This window comes from Littorina saxatilis, linkage group LG9 (genome assembly GCF_037325665.1).
Source record: "Littorina saxatilis isolate snail1 linkage group LG9, US_GU_Lsax_2.0, whole genome shotgun sequence".
Lineage (NCBI taxonomy): Eukaryota > Metazoa > Mollusca > Gastropoda > Littorinimorpha > Littorinidae > Littorina > Littorina saxatilis.
In genome coordinates, this window is record NC_090253.1 from 14,806,782 (window position 1) to 14,827,852 (window position 21,071).

Here is a 21,071-nt window from a genome sequence, read left to right on the forward strand (position 1 = left end):
AAGCATCAGTGGTAGATATCGTTACCAAGTCGTACAATCAAATAATTAAAATCACAAAAACAAGAATTGTTAGTTTATCGAGTTTTTAATTTTTGACAAATTAAAACATTCCCAAAAACGTTGACCCCTTGGTCTTTAAAGTAAAGAGCGCGAATAACTCATATAGATTTTTGTTTCAACGTATCTGGTATTGTTGTTTCATCTCTGGAAAGTCGGTGCCTTCGCCAAAAGAAATGAGTTAAATAATAAGGAAACTAATTGCTATACATTAGAAAACTTGAAGGAAAAAGGTAACACACTTACCGCCACAAAAAGCAGAGCCAGAGCGCATCCAAGGGACAACCAGGCCTTCATTTTTGTCACTTTTAGCAGGAAAATCGGCCCGGTAATGTACGCTTTTTCTTTGGTTTGTCAACGTTACGCGCCCTTCAAATCAAATTATGTAGAAACATATACGCAGTCACCTAACCTTGCAACGCCTCGAACAGTTGGAGAGACACTGATCAGAAAATTAAGGCTGAATGGCTTATGGAGTACGCCCCCTTGTGGGCGGTTGATACCACATGTCTGTGCGGAATGGTGAGAGGTAGGGGGGTTGGTGGGAGGGAGTGATCGGGTTATCCAGTTTCGTGCAACGTTATGTGGCTCGGCGATTATCCACAGTGCATTGTGATCGTTTTAATGTGGATTTTCATTTGTTCTGTTCGTTTGATTCTTTCAGTATTGTGGGATGTATCATGTCTTATCAGTTGTGATGATAATGCCTCTGTGTGTGTGTGTGTGTGTGTGTGTGTGTGTGTGTGTGTGTGTGTGTGTGTGTGTGTGTAAGTGTGTGTGTGTGTGTCTGTGTGCTAGCGTCTGTGTGCTAGCCTGTGTGTGTGGTGTGTGTGTGTGTGTGTGTGCGTGTGTGTGTGTGAACATAATTAACAACAACAACAACATCAACATCAACAACAGTCAACAACAAGAACAACAGTCCAGGTTACTGATAGGGCGATTTGAGACTGTGTTTTGGCCACGAGTATCCGTGATTGGCGTGAGCTGCACGTGATAATGGTTTGACTTGTGTTCGGCTTCGTGCACGCTGGCGAGTCATTCAAGCAAATACTGATAGACAGCATGCATGAAGCATGATGCCGCTCTCCGGCTGAATAGTACTTTGTGTCCATATCGCCTCTCACTGTTCGGTCTGAACTGATAAATTACTAGAATAAATAAATAAAAGATTGAAAATATAAATCGTTCTTAAACTGAGTCATTTCCAGTTCTGCTTAAATCTTCTTTCTTTTTTTCTTCCTTCCTTTTCCTTGGGTCAATGAATCTGATGAAGTTCAGTTCAGTATTAGGAATGTTTAAAGGACCAGACCACGCTGTTTTAAAGGTTATTAGAACCACTAACCGATGACTGAAGGTTAGAGAAATGCACCTAAAGATTCCAAAAATGTAAAGAAATTCACCGATTCGTAGCTTAATCATTGTGATTTAATTAAAAACGTTCCGCCAAATTCGTCTGCTAAACGAGACTTCGAAATGGCCGCCAGTAGACGAGAACCGGCTGTGACGTCACTTAGTGTTTGGAAACCGAAAGTTACAGCTTACGCTCAAGTGGGCGTTTGCCTAAATCGAGCATCAACAGCACGCCGAAGGAATGCGCACGGCTGCTGATAGCTATGAAGTATAGAAAAAAGGTTCAGGCATCAGTTGTCACCTTTTCCCGATGGGCTTACAACTTCTGCAGCAAGACTGATTAACTGGAAACGGCCAACACGATGTTGTGTGTTTCGCGACACTTTCTTCCAATGCGAACGCAGTTAAGCCGGCAAGAAAACCTGGCACACACAAAACAGCTGTTGCCTAACGCAGTTCCAGTTCCGACAATTGTTGACCACTCACAGGAGGTCAGAAACCGGATACCAATGTCATCAGAACGATCTGCTTTCACTAAACGCAGACGAAAGGAAGTGAGTACATGTTTTCTGAATGTGTTCTGTAAGGGATAGGGGTTCAGTGTCACTGGGCGTTTTTGTCAGACTGACAGTATTTGTAGTGGAATGGCATCTGTTCCTAATTTTAAGCACATGTGTTAAGATTACAGATTAAAAATATATCTGTTACTATATGTCCGTCCCCATGCACCCACCTTAAAGTTCCCTCTCTCTCTCCCTCTTTTACACTCACCTGGGTAATCGATGAGTCTCAGGTTTAATCAGTGTCCGTCCATATACACATAGACATTCACACAAACACACACACGTTGTTATAGTTGTTATATAATTCAGTGTTGTATTAAATAGATAAAGAAATCGTTAATACAGCAAGCTTGCATGAATAATTTGCTGTTGTCCTTTTTTTCAGATCAGGTTCTGTAATACAGTAATTATAATTAATACAAGTACAAATTCATGTTTGCAGTCATACTCATAGTGTGTGAGTGTGTGTGTGTGTGTGTGTGTGTGTGTGTGTGTGTGTGTGTGTGTGTGTGTGTGTGTGTGTGTGTGTGTGTGTGTGTGTGAAAAGCACTTTGATACTTAAAACATCTGTGTTATTTGATTTTATTACAAAACTGCAGTCAGAATATTAAGCAGACCTATTCCAACAATACATTTTGATCAGCAGTAAATGTAATGTCAAATTATGAACAACAATCATGTGAGCAGATATATCTAACAGAAACACATAGTCTAGCAAAATAATACAATCAAGTACATGTGTGGACATCATCATCCACATAAGAAAATTGATTGTAGGAAGAGCACTCTGTGTTATTACCACTGCTTCAGTCAAACTGCCAGTTCAACTTTATCTCTGTGGGTTGTTTTTTTTCTCTCAGAGTAACATGGGGAAAAAAACCTTTAAAAAACTTGCATGCTACAGAGCTGGATTGTTTCTAGTGATCATGCAGCATGATTTATCCGCATAGAAAACTACTGAAACACCTAAACAGAAATAACAATGTCTACAGAAAAAACCCACTGTTTGATTGCTGTCTGTAGTACTCCTCTTGCTAACAGTGGCATTAAAATAATTAAAACTAAGCTATGCTCTCTTGGGGGGGAAAAAGTGCTCTAAGTACTTTTTGTGTCTACATAGGCAAAACAAAACTATGCAATGTTTCAGATTTCCTGACCCACCCTATGTTTTTCCTCCTTATCCTGGACTATTTTGGACTCTTACAAAAATGTAGGCTACTTCAAAAATGACAAATTTTAATTTTGCAGGCTTACAAGGAAATTGACTCTTCTCTTACAACCAGAATACACCATGATTTCAAGCAAATAAAAAACTACATGCACCTGAGAAAAAACAACAACTTTAATTCAAGAAGTTAGACCTCCTAACCCCAGCTTTTCAATTCAATTCAATACGTTGTTGATGTTGATTATGGAGCTTAACGTCCTCCCAGGTAACTAGGGACCTATATTGGGACATGATTTTTTATACAATGTTAAAAGTGTAGGGTGTAATGGGGGGGAGGGGGACTGGAGGGTGACGGGGTGTAGTCGCTAATAAATTTAAAGGTGCGTTTATTATCTAATATACCAGACATTTTGTTTTGGCTGGTGTACAGAATAACATCACATAAAATCGCACTCGTAAAACATACAAAACACATAAAATGTACACATCAGTACACACATAACCCAAACCACACATATCCATACCAGCACCATCACACACATATCCACATACATACTCTAGTTTGTACATTATAAAAATAAATACATTATGATTAATATCATTACTAGTCAACTTAAATTAAGGCTCAAAATAGGTCTTAAGATGGATGTTATTTAGTGTAATGAAAGCTATGAGAAAGAAAGTATGAAAGAATGATGCCCTTTCTCCGGTGAAAGTTCTGCTGATTGTGGTAACTTTTTTTTCTGTCTAAAACAGGCATCAGGTTAACTGAACGAGCTGTTTGAGGGGGTGGTGATCCTAACACTGGCCTATGGCAACACTGGTCTATGGCAGCTACAACAAAGCTCTGCATACACAGCAAGACTACAATGCAACAGTGCCCAGACTTTGACTGCTACAGGCTGCTTTCCCATGCAAAGTACAAATGCAAGTGTCCATAAACCAGGGTTTAATACAAAGTCATGTAGTATGTGAGTGAGTTCTGATGAAAAAGTGATTGTGTTGTAATATTGGTTATTACTGAGTGTTGATGTTACAATGATTACATTATAAAAACAACAACAGAACAATGTGAAGAGCAAACTTCTGTGGGCATGCAAGTGAGTTAATCTTGTGTGTGTGTGTGTGAAACTATATGTGACTGAGTGTTACAAATTTAAATGACAACAGTTTTCTTGATAGCCTTTAAAAACAACAACAAATACATACATTTAACAATCAAACAAATATAGGCACCTCAAAAAAAGTTGTATGTACACCTTCGTGGCTGGTGATGCATTCTTGCTCCCCTGCAAGTTTTCATTCTACAATGTTCCTCAGGCTAGCTTCCTCTCTCTCTCAAATCTGCCCCTCCCACACAATACAACAGGTACAGTGGCCACTCTGACACCAGTCTCTGAAATAATCAAGAACAGTTAAAACTGCGATGAGCTGTTGTTCTTTTACTCGTGAATGCAATGCATGAACACTTAAACAATATCCCACTTATTCGCGAGTGCGTTGACAAGGCGAGAGTGAAAAAATAGCACAGACTCGAAAGCAGACGATAAGTTCAGCACAGAGAGCGGGCGTGTTTACCTTTGATCGCTGAGACAAACAGTGTCGCAATTTTCATCGTCACTGTTTCACTACTGCTGGAAGTGGCCTCCACCCTCATCTTTCATGCTTGATTCGAGGAGAGAAACCGGTAGTTCGAACATGTACGGTTCAATTTCGTCTGCAGTTACGCTTGTTGTCATGTTGGTAAACAACCATCCCCACACGGTGTGACGTCACGGATAATTTATTCATAAGCCAGTCTCGCGAAGATCACGCGGCACAATGGCGGGTCGTTTTGGAGAAGAAATCCGTCGCTTCGGTCACAAAATTCGTCGGATTACGGCCTTAGAAGATTCCGAAGTAAACCAAACATTGTTGAAGACGGTAAGAAAGTGGTTTTCTAACTAACTGCAAACATCGGGAAGTGTTCGGTCGCGCAGGAACACGATTCGAAGCGTTTTTGACGCTAAAACAGCGTGGTCTGGTCCTTTAAATTACTTCGTTCCGAACTGAGCCGCCACCGGCTCATGAGAGTAACTGAAGTCAAATCTCCCAAGTTTGCCTTGACCCAAAATCTCCCAAGTTTGCTTTGACCCAAAAATGAATAAAAAATGAAAAATATAATAAAAGCAAAAAGCAAAACGTCATCTTATAAAACCTATTTTATATTACCCCAGTTCTCAAACCCCATCTTTCTGTTACTGAGCGGCAGAACTCACTAGTTTCAGATGTGTTGCAAAGCTGCATGTATGCAATTCCCTTGCTTCCCGTGTTTCACTGACCCCGCGTGCATGTCAGTGTGACTGAGTTTCTTTTTCCCTCATCTTCATACGGTTCGTATTTTAATTTGGTTTGCTTCAGCTCGTTGCAGCGCACTCTTTCAACGTGAGCACTATTCACTCGAAGATATCAAATGTGCGGCGACTTGACAAGGTAAGAACGCTTTAATCTGATTTCATTTTTTCGTTCCGTAACTGTATGTTCGATCATTCTGTGATGTTATGACCATATTTCTTGGGGGAAAAGTCATGCCTTTTTATGACTTAATTGTCACCAGGGTACGTAAGATTCTTCAAGTTCTTGTTCCCTCATGATGATGAAATTATGAATAGAATTTAAATATCAAGACAACGTTTTATCATTATGATGAAGCAAGCACGATTCACGTGAATGATTCATGTTGCAATGGCAACTTCTTTTGTTTGTGTCTCTATGTAACTGTCTAGGGGGGGGGGTTGCAATTGCAACTTTTCATGTTTGTGTCTCTATGTAACTGTCTGTGGGGAGGGGGATTGCTATAGCAACTTCTCATGGTTTTGTCTGTCATTGTTGGGGAGAGCCTAGGGGTGGTAGGCAACTTCTCATGTTTGTGGCTGTTTTGTCATTGTGTGTGGGGAGGGGGGAGAGAGATATTACAATGGCAACTTCCCATGTTTGCGTGATTGTCCCTTTGTGTGTGTGTGGGGGGGGGGCTAATGTTTCTGTGGTAACGTATCATGTTTGTGTCTGATTGTTACTGTAAATGGCGAGGTGGTGTGTGTGTGTGTGGAGGGGGGGGGTGCAATAGCAAAAGAACTTCTCATGTTTGTGTCTGTATGTCACTTTCTGTCTGGAGGGGAGGAGGATGTTACAATGGGAACTTCTCATGTTTATTTGTGTTCGTCACCGTCTGTGGAAAGGGGGGGGGGGGGTTCAATGGGAACTTCTCATGTTTGTCTGTGTTTGTCACCGTCTGTGGAAAGAGGGGGGAGGGCGGTGTTACAAGGGGAACTTCTCATGTTTGTGTTTGTCACCCTTTGTGGAAAGAGGGGGGGGGTGTATAACAATGGGAACATCTCATGTTTGTTTGTGTTTGTCACCGTCTGTGGAAAGAGGGGGGGGGGGTGTTACAATGGGAACTTCTCATGTTTGTTTATGTTTGTCACCGTCTGTGGAAAGAGGGGGCAGGGGGTGTTATAATGGGAACTTCTCATGTTTGTTTGTGTTTGTCACTGTCCGTGGGGAGGGGGGGTTGCAATGGCAACTTTGCATGCTTTTGTGTGTTGTGGTCACTTGTCTTTGGGGACGGGGGGGGGGGGGGGGATTTTGCAATGTCAACTTCTCTAATTTGTGTCTGTCACTGTCTGTGGTGGGGGAGGGGGGGGGACCTCATGTTTTTGTATGTGTTTGGGGATGCTTCAATGGCATGAACATAGGATAGCTGGGATATTTGGACTTAAATGCTTCCAGATATATTACCTTACCACACCAATGAAATGCAGGAAATGTGAATCTGGCAATTACTGATTTTATTCACTTACGTGTGTGTCTTTGCTTTCAGGCATGACAACTATATACACAGCTTTCAGGCGTGGAAACTATAAACAGCTGTTAGGCACGACAACTGTACACACAGCTTTTAGGCGTGGAAACTATAAACAGCTGTCAGGCACTACAACTGTACACAGCTTTCAGGCGTGGAAACTATAAACAGCTGTCAGGCATGACAACTGTACACAGCTTTCAGGCGTGGAAACTAGCAGAGTGAAAAGTCATGACTGCTACCATTAATTAGTACCAATGGAGAATGGATCTTTATTTTTGTCAAATCAGCATATACTTCAAGATTCGCCACTTCAGCTAAGAAAAAGTCGGAGTTCTCAAAAAGATGATTCATTGCGCAAGGGTGGCAGCAGGCCAAGAAGAGAAATGTAATTGTGTCGGGTCATAAATGTTAGCCAAGTAGTTCTCAGGTTGGTGTTTTTAGTTCAGCATGGAGTACCATGTGCAGTCTTTACACAAAATGAAGATGACCATTAAACTGGACTGTTCTTTTACACACTGGACACAAAGCAAGGCAAAGCACAAGAAAAGAAAGAGAAAGCATTCAGTGACACCTGACCATACCTCCGACTCATCTTTGAAAGGAAAGAGAAAGCATTCAGTGACACCTGACCATAACTCCGACTCATCTTTGAAAGGAAAGAGAAAGCATTCAGTGACACCTGACCATAACTCCGACTCATCCTTGAAAGAAAAGAGAAAGCATTCAGTGACACCTGACCATAACTCCGACTCATCTTTTTCGTCTTTCCCCGACTCCGGCAGCAGCCATCTTGTCCCAGTCCGGAGTATGAGATCGCCTTCCACTCCACGCTCACAATGTGTCAACCAACAGTCAGTAGAGAAAGAAACTTGCCTGAGACTGACAGAGTGTTCTGACGTGTCAGACATTGACAACCTACCAAGTTCTGTTGGGCAACAAACAGCTGCTGAGTCTTCGTATCTGTCGCCAGACACAAACAACTTTGTAGTAAAGATAGAACCAGATTTTGAACTCAGCGAAGCTTCGGTTAAATCTGTGACTAGCGTTGAATCTGAACTTAACATTGTCAACGTCATGAGTTTGACTGAACCTAGCAATGCCTCGTTTGAACCTGTGCCAAGCGTTGAGTTTGACCATTATATTGTCAACGTCATGAGTTTGACTGAACCCAGCAATGCCTCGTTTGAACGGCCTGTGCCAAGCGTTGAATTTGACCATAATATTGTCAACGTCATGAGTTTGACTGAACCCAGCAGTGCCTCGTTTGAACCTGTGCCAAGCGTTGAGTTTGACCATGATATTGTCAACGTCATGAGTTTGACTGAACCCAGCAATGCCTCGTTTGAACCTGTGCCAAGCGTTGAATTTGAACCTAAAATTGTCAGCGTCATGAGTTTGGCCGAGTGCATCAACCCTGAACAATGGGAAGCATTGAAAGTTAGCGAAGATGAAAATGAAACGGTTGCAGACTGCCATGGCTACATGGCTACAAGCCTACCTGCTAATTTCAAAACTGAACCTACCTCTGAATTAGAATCTGAATTAAGCGGAGTGGAAACAAAAGAACTTGATCTCACACCGCAACAGAGTTCATCACTGAATAGCCTTAAGTTAAAGAACACGGTGTCAGAAACTCATCTTAACTATTCCTTGCAGGCAACAAAAGAACTTGATCTCACACCGCAACAGAGTTCATCACTGAATAGCCTTAAGTTAAAGGACACGGTGTCAGAAAATCATCTTAACTATTCCTTGCAGGCAACAAAAGAACTTGATCTCACACCGCAACAGAGTTCATCACTGAATAGCCTTAAGTTAAAGGACACGGTGTCAGAAACTCATCTTAACTATTCCTTGCAGGCAACAAAAGTTCCAAGTTCAAACCCATGTAATATCAGATCAAAGGAATTACAGATGAGACAATGGATGTCATCAGAACAGGCTGCAGGCACAGCAAGAAGGACACCGCCATGGTTAAACCCCAGAGAGAAGGAAGGAACAAACACCAATCAACCTACCACAGTTATCAAGAGGTTTGGTACGTTTGAGGCTAACGTCAGTCTCGCGTCAGACAAGCTTCACCCAACATTCAGAGAAGAAAATGCTATATGTGGACTGCCCCTGACGACAGCAAAAGAGACCTCTTTTTCTCCAAGAAGGCTTCATTCCACTACCAAGGTTGAACTCTACCTTGGTGCATGTGTACCAGGACTCGGTGCTCATGAACCCTGTTTCGGTGCGAGTGAACCGAACACCAGTACCTGTGAGGAGGATGGCAGAGAAGAACCCTTTTTTGAGGTGAAAGAAGAGAAGTCAGAATCAGAGGAGGGGGAGGAGGAGATAAAGGAAATAAAGGAAGACGATGAGGAGGATGAAGATGAGGCAATGGACCTTCCAGTGAGGGTTGGACTACCGTCAGCGGAACTGAATCACGTGAGTATTGCCTGCTGTTAGCTTTAAAGTTGAAATACCTCACATTGAACCGGTCAGCATTTGCAGAGTAGTACCTCCAACGAAAGGACACCCTCGATCTAGAGCAGCAAGAAAGTGTTCCTACACTGTGCATGTTTTTTTTCATGACAAGTAAATGCCAGGGACTTATTTGGTTGCACAGTGGTACCTGCTATGTGTGGCCCCTCTCATGAGAGGACACCTCCCTAAAAAGGACACCTTCTCTTGTCCCTTTTCTATTATCTCTACCAAAGTGTACCTGCCATGACAGGCCACCTGCAATGTCAGTAGGGACACTTTCAGCTAGGCCAAAGGGTGTCCTTTCATCGAAGGTACCTATATGTACTAGACTTGTGATCCTGGATTCACAGGTTAAAGAACGTGGTGATACTGCCAGAAGTTCAGGTAGCTAATTACACCTATACACACGTACACATTTGGGTTGCGCGACTCTTGTTGCTGCTAAGCTTTCCACTGGGAGGAAGTGACCAAAAATGTTCAATCAATGGATTGACAAAGTAATGAAAATGGCTGGGGTCAATTCTTTTTACCGTGGTACCTCCAATGACAGCGTTAGCTAAGACACCCTCTGGACAAGCAAAACAGTGTCCCTACAAAAGTACATTGCAGGTGTCCTTTCATGACGAGTATACATTTTTAGTCAGGTCAGTAGACAAGGGACAACAGTGTCCTTTCTTGAGAGGTGTCCTCATATCAGGGGGTCTCGTGTTTCAGGTACCAAGGTATCACTGTACAGTAAAACCTGTAATGGTAGAACCTTTTAATGAAAAGACATGTCATGATTTAGTTGAAGAATTAACAGGTGCCGTGCATTGATCTGTTGAAGTTACTATAAAGTGCAAGTGGTTTGACTGTTCTTTACAGTTAAAGAACAGGACAACAATGAAAATGTACTCACCAATACCAGAAACACGTGACGAAAAATAAAAGCACAGACCGGTTTCGACGATTGTCTTCGTCAGCTACACTAAAACAAGGAGAGACGACGGAAAGAGAAAGAAAATGAAAAAACAATGTGTTTTTATTGTTCGTCACGTGTTTCTAGTATTGATGAGTACATTTTCTGTGTTACCTTGTTTTTGTTCTTCTCGCCTGCAGTAGACCGGCACGGTTGGCCTAGTGGTAAGGCGTCCGCCCCGTGATCGGGAGGTCGTGGGTTCGAACCCCGGCCGAGTCATACCTAAGACTTTGAAATTGGCAATCTAGTGGCTGCTCCGCCTGGCGTCTGGCATTATGGGGTTAGTGCTAGGACTGGTTGGTCCGGTGTCAGAATAATGTGACTGGGTGAGACATGAAGCCTGTGCTGCGACTTCTGTCTTGTGTGTGGCGCACGTCAGTTATATGTCAAAGCAGCACCGCCCTGATATGGCCCTTCGTGGTCGGCTGGGCGTTAAGCAAACAAACAAACAAACAAACAAACAAACAAACAAATTCTCACCTGCAGTCTCTTGTTCCTATTCTGTTGTTAAAGACTTATACTCTGTTCCCTGTGACTCATGTGCAGAGGTGTCCAAGCAAGACTTCTCAGAGCCTGTCAGCGATGACTTGGTGCAGTGTGAACAACAACCGCCAACAGTCTGCGCATGGTTCAACCAGGCCCAAGCACATCTGCGGAGTTTGCCGGGCCAAGTTTGACTGTGATGCGCAGTGCATCAGACACATCAAATTGACACACATGCCGGCAGCACGCAGCCCAGGAAGAAATCTCCGGTACCTTCAGTCTCACGTTTGCAACAGTTTCATGCAGAGCCGCGTTAAGGAATGTTCTGCACCTGACCGCAAACAAGGCTGTCAGTTTACCAGATCCAAATATCGTTCAATTCTGCCAGAGACGCATGCGAACCAGCTTGAAAATGGGAAGAAAGGGGTGAGGTGCGTTGTCAGAGTGCCTGTGGGGGACAAAATAATGTTTATGTATATCCCTCATGAAAGGCAGGAATTATCTGTGTACAACACTCAGCAGTCGGAGTTGCAGAATGGAAAAGCGTCACACAAGCCTTTGGTTCAGCATGTGCTCATACATCCAAAGGTGAACGGCAGGCAGAACATCTTCGTGCATACCCCCTCAGACTTTTACAGTCCACCATCAGAAACTCATGTGGTTAACACATGGAACAAACTGAGTATTAACAAGGCTACGCCATCACTAACGCGGTCTGCCGTTGATAGCTCAACGAGCATAAACAACGCTACACCCTCAGAAACCCAGTCTGGGGTTAACACATCTTGGAGCAACCCAAGCTCCCACAAGGCTACACCATCACAAAAGCGGTCTGCCGTTCATAGCTCAACGAGCACAAACAACTCTACATATTCAGAAACCCAGTCTGGGGTTAATACATCTTGGAGCAATCTAATCACCCACATTGCTACACCTTCAGTAACTCAGTCTGTGGCGGAGAGCACATGGGACAAACTGAGTATTAACAATGCTACACCTCCAGAAACTCAGTCTGCGGTTGATAGCTCATGGAGCAACACAAGCACCCACCATGCGACACCATCAGAAACTCAGTCTGCGGTTGATAGCTCATGGAGCAACACAAGCACCCACCATGCTACACCGTCAGAAACTCAGTCTGCGGTTGATAGCTCATGGAGCAACACAAGCACCCACCATGCGACACCATCAGAAACTCAGTCTGCGGTTGATCCCAGCCCATGGAGCAACCCAAGCACCCACCATGCTACACCATCAGAAACTCAGTCTGCGGTTGATAGCTCATGGAGCAACACAAGCACCCACCATGCTACACCTCCAGAAACTCAGTCTGCGGTTGATAGCTCATGGAGCAACACAAGCACCCACCATGCTACACCTCCAGAAACTCAGTCTGCGGTTGATAGCTCATGGAGCAACACAAGCACCCACCATGCTACACTTCCAGAAACTCAGTCTGCGGTTGATAGCTCATGGAGCAACACAAGCACCCACCATGCGACACTTCCAGAAACTCAGTCTGCGGTTGATAGCTCATGGAGCAACACAAGCACCCACCATGCTACACCATCAGAAACTCAGTCTGCGGTTGATAGCTCATGGAGCAACACAAGCACCCACCATGCTACACCTCCAGAAACTCAGTCTGCGGTTGATAGCTCATGGAGCAACACAAGCACCCACCATGCTACACCGTCAGAAACTCAGTCTGCGGTTGATAGCTCATGGAGCAACACAAGCACCCACCATGCTACACCGTCAGAAACTCAGTCTGCGGTTGATAGCTCATGGAGCAACACAAGCACCCACCATGCGACACCATCAGAAACTCAGTCTGCGATTGATAGCTCATGGAGCAACACAAGCACCCACCATGCGACACCTCCAGAAACTCAGTCTGCGGTTGATAGCTCATGGGGCAACACAAGCACCCACCATGCGACACTTCCAGAAACTCAGTCTGCGTTTGATAGCTCATGGAGCAACACAAGCACCCACCACGCCACACCTCCAGAAACTCAGTCTGCGGTTGATAGCTCATGGAGCAACACAAGCACCCACCATGCCACACCTCCAGAAACTCAGTCTGCGGTTGATAGCTCATGGAGCAACACAAGCACCCACCATGCTACACCTCCAGAAACTCAGTCTGCGTTTGATAGCTCATGGAGCAACACAAGCACCCACGATGCTACACCTCCAGAAACTCAGTGTGCGGTTGATAGCTCATTGAGCAACACAAGCACCCACCATACTACACCGTCAGAAACTCAGTCTGCGGTTGATCCCAGCCCATGGAGCAATGGAAGGAACCCAAACTCTTCATCATCACAAACTCAGCCTGCGGTTGATAGCTCATGGAACAAACTGAGTATTAACAATGCTGAACCAGCAGAAACTCAGCCTGCGGTCAATAGCTCATGGAACAATGATGACCCAGCAGAAACTCAGCCTGCGGTTCATAGCTCATGGAACAATGATGACCCAGCAGAAACTCAGTCTGCGGTTCATAGCTCATGGAACAATGATGACCCAGCAGAAACTCAGTCTGCGGTTCATAGCTCATGGAACAAGCTAAGCATCGAAAGCACCGCTCCATCAGAAACTGCGTTTGATATCCTTTGGGGCAACCAGGACATCAACAAACCAACATCTGAAAAAACTTCAACAACTTGCAGCTTATGCCAGATGAAATTTTCTACGGATTTGTTGTGCCTGACGCACCTGCAGGTGGTTCACGAGATGACAGACCTGTACACCTGCGCCACCTGCCGGCAGTACTTTGCCAACGTCGACGAGCACCTGCAACAAGACAGCTTCTCCCACCAGGTGCGGAAGATGAAGAACATCTGCATCCAGTGCGGCGAAACTTTCCCAACCGCCAGCGTTTGGCGAGGCCATCTGCGCAGCCACACGGAGAACACAGCGCTCAGGTGTGACTGTTGCGACAAGGTGTTCACGCACGCCTACTCATTGGCATTGCACCGGAGGAGCCAGGCTCGGCGCAAGAGATACAGGTGTGACACCTGTGGGTTGCTGTTCATCAACTCAAACGGCCTGCGCAGTCATACAAGAAAGCACACAGGTGAGACCCAGCCAGTTACTTCCTCGTGTTGTTTTTGTGATTTAAATACATGTAAGTTTCTAATTTCTCCTCCAGCATCTGTAACTGCCAGGGTTAAGTTTTTGGCTGAGCGCAATGAGGATGGATGTTGTGTGCATATGTGTAAATTTGTGTTAAGTGCTGTCTCAGCATAAAACAAGTCGCGTAAGGCGAAATTACTACATTTAGTCAAGCTGTGGAACTCACAGAATGAAACTGAACGTAGTCCGCCGCTAGTGCAAAAGGCAGTGAAAGTGACGAGCCTGTTTGGCGCGGTAGCGATTGCGCTGTGCTTCATAGCACGCTTTACTGTACCTCTCTTCGTTTTAACTTTCTGAGCGTGTTTTTAATCCAAACATATCATATCTATATGTTTTTGGAATCAAGAACCGACAAGGAATAAGATGAAATAGCTTTTAAAACGATTTCGGAAATTTAATTTTGATCATAATTTTTATATTTTTAAATTTCAGAGCTTGTTTTTAATCCAAATATAACATATGTATAGGTTTTTGGAATCAGAAAATGACGAAGAATAAGATGAAATTGTTTTTGGATCGTTTAATAAAAAAATAATTTTAATTACAAGTTTCCGATTTTTAATGACCAAACTCACTCAGTTTTTACGCCACCAAGCTGAAATGCAATACCAAACCCCGACCTTCGTCGAAGATTGCTTTGCCAAAATTTCAATCACTTTAATGGAAAAATGAGGGTGTGACAGTGCCGCCTCAACTTTTACAAAAAGCCGGATATGACGTCATCAAAGGTATTGATCGAAAAAATGAAAAAAACGTCCGGGGATATCATACCCAGGAACTCTCATGTCAAATTTCATAAAGATCGGCCCAGTAGTTTAGTCTGAATCGCTCTACACACACACACACACACAGACAGACAGACAGACAGTCACACACACACATACACCACGACCATCGTCTCGATTCCCCCCTGTATGTTAAAACATTTAGTCAAAACTTGACTAAATGTAAAAACACATAAGCACGAACAATTATAACAACAACAAAAAACCTAGGTAGCACGACTCTGTTAAAGTATTTTATCCTTGGTAATAGCAGCCCAAAAAAACCTTGAAGATGACTCATTTGCTTGGGCTCATATATCCCTGGCGGGGATAGTGTACAGTACCCGACGAAAGAAACGCAACTCATTCGCGCTCACTGTTGCAAGTGATTTTTCGTCATTTTCAAATTGTCGTAACATATGAACCAGATAAGGTACATCAACAAGGAAGACAGATTCGTGGAGGATATTTTACTGGCTGTACGAAGTGCATAATATGTTTTCGTTTTCTTATTAATTTTTACCTTTTCATAAACTGTGTTATACAGGGTAGGGGTCAATCGAGTCGTGATTGCAGGCGAACGTGTCACTTTGACATGCTGTAAAAATGCATATTTTACAACCAGGTAAAGACAGTAGTGGAGGACATTTATGTCTGAACATGATCATTTAATTATAATTATTCGCCAAAGCGTAACATAATTAGAAAAATGAACATAAATCACTTAGACGGTGTTAAAAAGGGTTGTTCGGGAAAAAGCTCCTTCGCATGGAATCGACGTTATGATTTGTTTTAAAATCAGATGCTCTTTGTGACCAAGTGCCTGTTCTATACGAACGTGCTATATAAAAAAAAATTAATCCTGCGCTTTTTAATTTTAATTTTTATTTTTTACCAATGACCTTTTAGTGTTGTGATTCGTAAGAAAGTACTATGAAGCCAAACGCATAAGTCCCCCCTCCCTTAACACATTCATACACACTCATAAACACAAATGCACACACAGACACATAGATACACACTCACACATAAATAAACAGACAAACGAACAAACAAAGTCCTTAAGATGCGCAGGTCCGCTTCGCAGTGCTGAAATAGACGCCCACTGACACTTTGAAGATCGCTGTCCCAAACTGCGATAATGTTACGCTTTGACGAATAATTCTAATGAAATGATCATGTTGAGAAATGAATTTCCTCCACATTTGTCTTGACCTGGTTGAAAAATATGCATTTTTACGAATTTTGTATCGTGCCGAAGTGACACGTTCGCCTGAAGGAGCTTATCCCAAACAACCCTTTTTAACACCGTTTAAGTGATTTATGTTCATTTTTCTAATTATGTTACGGTTTTGCGAATAACTTAAGTTATATTATCATGTTTAGAAATGAATTTCCTCCACAACTGTCTTGACCTGGTGGAAAAATCTGCATTTTTACGATTTTTGTAGCATGTCAAAGTGACATGTTCGCCTGCAATCACGACTCGCTTGACCCCTACCCTGTGTAACACAGTTTATGACCAAATAAAACAATCAAACAAGTCAATAATTATCACTAATCGTACAGCCAGTAAAATATCCTCCACGAATCTGTCTTCCTTTTTGATGTACCTTATCTGGTTCATATTTTACGACAATTTGAAAATGACGAAAAATCACTTGCAACAGTGGGCGCGAATGAGTTGCGTTTCTTTGGCCTGGTACAGTACGTGCAGCAACAGTCAGTCCATTTTTGTGTGCACACATGGCTGTTTGGACACATGGAACAGCTTAGCCTGCGCAATTTTGACTCTTGAAAATGATTCCAAAAGAATGGTAATTAATAAGCACAGTGATGGCGCTAGTATTTTTTCAAACCGGTACACAAACATTTTATGATGCAAACTATCCAGATAAAGACGGTAGGCTGGTCATTGGAACCAGTAAGAGTCCAACTCAGAGTATGGTTTTGTTGTTTTACCAGCGAAAAAAACCGGTAGTTTTAACAATCAACCGGTAGGTCATACCGGCTGCCAATTTTGTTTCGGTATTTTCTCATTTCAGCCGGTAAAACGCCAATACTGAAGCATACACGGAAAAAGGGCATGAATGTTTTAGTTTTTAAACCGGATGAAATCAAATTCTGCAGTGAAATCAGCAGTGTGTTGGGCATAGGAGGACAAGTTTACAAGTGTCAGTGAATTTTAACAGTTTGGGATGTGTTAATTGACAGATTATCATCTGTAAAGCAAGTTAAAGCAAGTTAGGTTCATATCATCTACACAACATGTATGGGGACACTATATTTGCATGCTGGCCCCATTAGGTTCCAGCTTGCACATCCATACATGTTTGCAGGCTAGAGGCTCTATTATTTTTATAATCAAACATCCAACATGCACTTTACATTTTCTGTAATACATTTGTGAAGGGGGTGGAGTGGAAGGGGGCGCTCAGATCAGGAAGCATAGAGACGCCAAGTCAGGGATTGCAGTAACGTGACTTTTATTTTAACTATACCAGAAGGCAATGTAGTTCTTTCCTCAATATACAGCCGCACACGTTTACACAACTCGTCAGAACTTTAACACGATCCCGGTCGAAAGTCACTCCGCTGATATAAAACCAGCTCTAACACGATTGTTCAAACACACACAGAAGGTCTCTTCACTTGCTCCTGTCAAACGAAGTTGATATTGGCTCAACTACACTCCCAGCATTAACACAGCCATCGTTCAATCATAAGTTTGAACAACACAAGGCAAAAATCACAACCTCTCGCCACGAAAATCACACCGGGTACTACTGACACTACCCACGCTATCAGTATGATTCTCGCGCGCACCCGTGTAAACAATCAACGAATCAGAGACCAGCATCCAGACACACCCACCACGACAGAGCGATCCTGCCGGAGGGCACAAGCGTCAATGATTCAGGGGGAGACAATTAATATACTAAAAGAGAGGGACAATTAAAGGCAGAGTAAGCCTCCCGTAAACCATCACAGATACGGTCAGGCTTTTACACACAGTACAAACACCATTTCATTTAAACACTCACCAATTGAGAACATCCTAGGTGCCCTCCGTAAAGAGCGAACAATTTTCAAAGAATTTATTTTTGCGTGGTTTATCTTACCCCTGAGCCATCGTGAACCCGTGTGATCCAGTTTTCCCTTTTCACAATGCAGTCGTCATAGTTAGTCATTTGAATGCGACTCGACGTGAGCTTATCTACAATAGCACGTTTTTTTTATGCACGAAACAACGGCTGTGGTTCACAAGAACTCTAGCGATGGCTTTTGACTGTTGAGAGGAACGGCGATTTGCACTGATAAACCTTCGATCGTCTGCTACGACCCTTGCGTGACCCTGCTTCCGGGCTTTTCTTTTTTTAAACTTTCACAACTTCGAATTGTTCTGATCTTGTCTTGATGAAAAACGAATTCTTTTATGATTAAAGAATGTTTGTGTAACAAGCTGTCAATTTATTATTTAGATTTTAAAAGTTAGGTCTAGCGCAAAAACGAGGCGCCGTTGTTGTTAACGGAACAAGTCTACGAAAATAAATTCTTTGAAAATGTCTCACGCTCGACAGAAAGCAGCCAGGATGTTCCCGTTCGGTGAGCGTTCAAATGGAAGTATGCTTGTACTGTATTTAGACGCTCGGGGAGCTCTGTGATGGTTTACGGGAGGCTTACTGTGCCTTTAAATGACCGGGAGTAACTTTAGGATAACTTTACTATATCACCACCTTGTCACACATGTGCAAAGCCCACCGGTTTGTGCAGGTGAAGGTTTATTCTTTTTGACCAAGGTTATATTTTGATGATGATCTCGAGCTTTGCATTTCGGTTCACACAGGAGAAAAGCCCACTTGTTTTTCACAACTGTGCAGGGGAAGCTTTATTCTTTTTCACCAAGATCTAATGGTGATTTTTGTGTCGCACAGGAGAAAGACCCTATGTGTGCCCCATCTGCCAGAAAACCTTCACCAACTCGTCCAACCTGTCAGCCCATGGCCGCACACACACGGGAGAGAAACCATTCCAATGTGGCGTGTGCCAGGCCAAGTTCGCCACCACCTCTGCCCTCACTGTTCACAAGTGGCACCACGTCGACTTCAAGCCCTTCTCCTGCGAGGTGTGCGGCAAAGGCTTCAGCACGTCCGCTAGCTTCACACGACACAAGCTCAGCCACACTGGGCAGCGACTCTTCCCATGCGGGGCTTGTGGCAAGGCCTTCACACAGTCTGCTCACCTGATAGCGCACATGCGCAAACACACCAGGGAAAGACCCTTTGTGTGCACGGTCTGCGGCAAGGCTTTTCCGTGCTTCCACGCCCCAAATTGAAGGTGGGAGGGACTGACTGTGCAAGGTCTGTGGCCAGGCTTTCCTGCGCTCAGAGTACCTGCGACCGGCACGGTGGCCTAGTGGTAAGGCGTCCGCCCTGTGATCGGGAGGTCGTGGGTTCGAACCCCGGCCGGGTCATACCTAAGACTTTAAAAATGGCAATCTAGTGGCTGCTCCGCCTGGCGTCTGGCAATATGGGGTTAGTGCTAGGACTGGTTGGTCCGGTGTCAGAATAATGTGACTGGGTGAGACATGAAGCCTGTGCTGCGACTTCTGTCTTGTGTGTGGCGCACGTTATATGTCAAAGCAGCACCGCCCTGATATGGCCCTTCGTGGTCGGCTGGGCGTTAAGCAAACAAACAAACAAAGAGTACCTGTGGAAACACTGTCGTCGCTGGCATAGGGCCGCTGCTTCCACGCCCAAAGTTGAAGGTGGGTGGGATTGACTGCAAGGACGGTCTGCGACAAGGCTTTCCCACGCTCAGAGTACCTGCAGAAACACTGGCGTAGGGCATAGGGCTGCTGCTTCCACGCCCCAAGTTGAAGGAGGGATGGATTGACTGTGCAAGGTCTGTGGCCAATCTTACCCACGCTCAGAGTACCTACGGAAACACTGTCGTCGATGGCATGTGGCCGCTGCTTCCACGCCCCAAGTTGAAGGAAGGATGGATTGACTGTGCAAGGTCTGTGGCCAATCTTACCCACGCTCAGAGTACCTACGGAAACACTGTCGTCGCTAGCAGTGGGCTGCTGCTTCCACGCACCAAGTTGAAGGTGGGAGGGAATGACTGTGCAAGGTCTGTGGCCAGGCTTTACTTAATTACCAATAGTTGGAATTTGTTAATTTCTTAACTTACACTAGTGTTAATCTGTTAAATCAATCGATATAAAAAAATCCTTTCTGTACATAAAGCAGCCATGCAGAATGCTGATCTTAAAGGTATGCGTCCAAGGGCAGGGATGGTCTTATCCCATGTAAAGACCTGGGCAGAGTTGAAATGATCAGCTGAACTGTTTTCGTACCGGCACGGTTGGCCTAGTGGTAAGGCGTCCGCCCCGTGATCGGGAGGTTGTGGGTTCGAACCCCGGCCGGGTCATACCTTAGACTTGAAAATTGGCAATTGGCGTCTGGCATTATGGGGTTAGTGCTAGGACTGGTTGGTCCGGTGTCAGAATAATGTGACTGGGTGAGACATGAAGCCTGTGCTGCGACTTCTGTCTTGTGTGTGGCGCACGTTATATGTCAAAGCAGCACCGCCCTGATATGGCCCTTCGTGGTCGGCTGGGCGTTAAGCAAACAAACAAACAAACAAACTGTTTTCGTGGACAGGATTGCATGTGCATTGAAAGTGGTTACATGCTTGTGAGTGTAAATAATAATGTCTCATTGCTCATGTATATGTGTCTATGTACGAGGGCTGTTCTGGAAGTCCTTAGAATCTCATATTTGTGCACAGCTCACCGTTAATTTGACCACGCCATTTTCTCGAAGGATCCTTCCTGAGCTGCGACACACTTTTACATTCCGTAGAAATACCTTTCAAACATGTCGGCGCGAGAGTTTTTGCCGATACCCTCGTTTACTCTCGGACAGCAGCATGAGGGCTCTCGTAACGGTTTCCTCGGAGCCTTTTCTTTAAATGTAAAAACAGGAAAACGTCGAAAGGGGCCAATTCAGGAAAATATAGGGAACGGAACATCAGGCAGACATCCTAATCTGTTGGAAATTCGATTCATTTGGAAGCTGTGTAAAACGGCTGATCGATGTGTTGCCCGGGTCAGATTGATAGATCCAAGACGAAGTCCCCAACTCCTGTGACAACCTTCACAAAATCCTTACACTCTCTGTAGTGACAATTGGAGAATATTTGTCTGCACATTTCGAGACATACCCCCTTTTGTACTCCAGAAAGAGCTCGGGCACCCTCTGTC

General features: G+C 44.0%; 1 protein-coding gene across 1 annotated transcript in view; it reads right to left on the minus strand.

Annotated features, from left to right (window-relative positions):
• Positions 1 to 510, minus strand: part of LOC138975360 (uncharacterized) — a 3,790-nt gene extending 3,280 nt beyond the window's left edge. The window contains exon 1 of the mRNA XM_070348021.1: positions 304 to 510. Within this exon, the coding sequence (XP_070204122.1) occupies positions 304 to 354 (51 nt within the window). The 5' untranslated portion in view covers positions 355 to 510. The remainder of the gene's footprint in view (positions 1 to 303) is intronic.
• Positions 511 to 21,071: the final 20,561 nt, after the last annotated feature.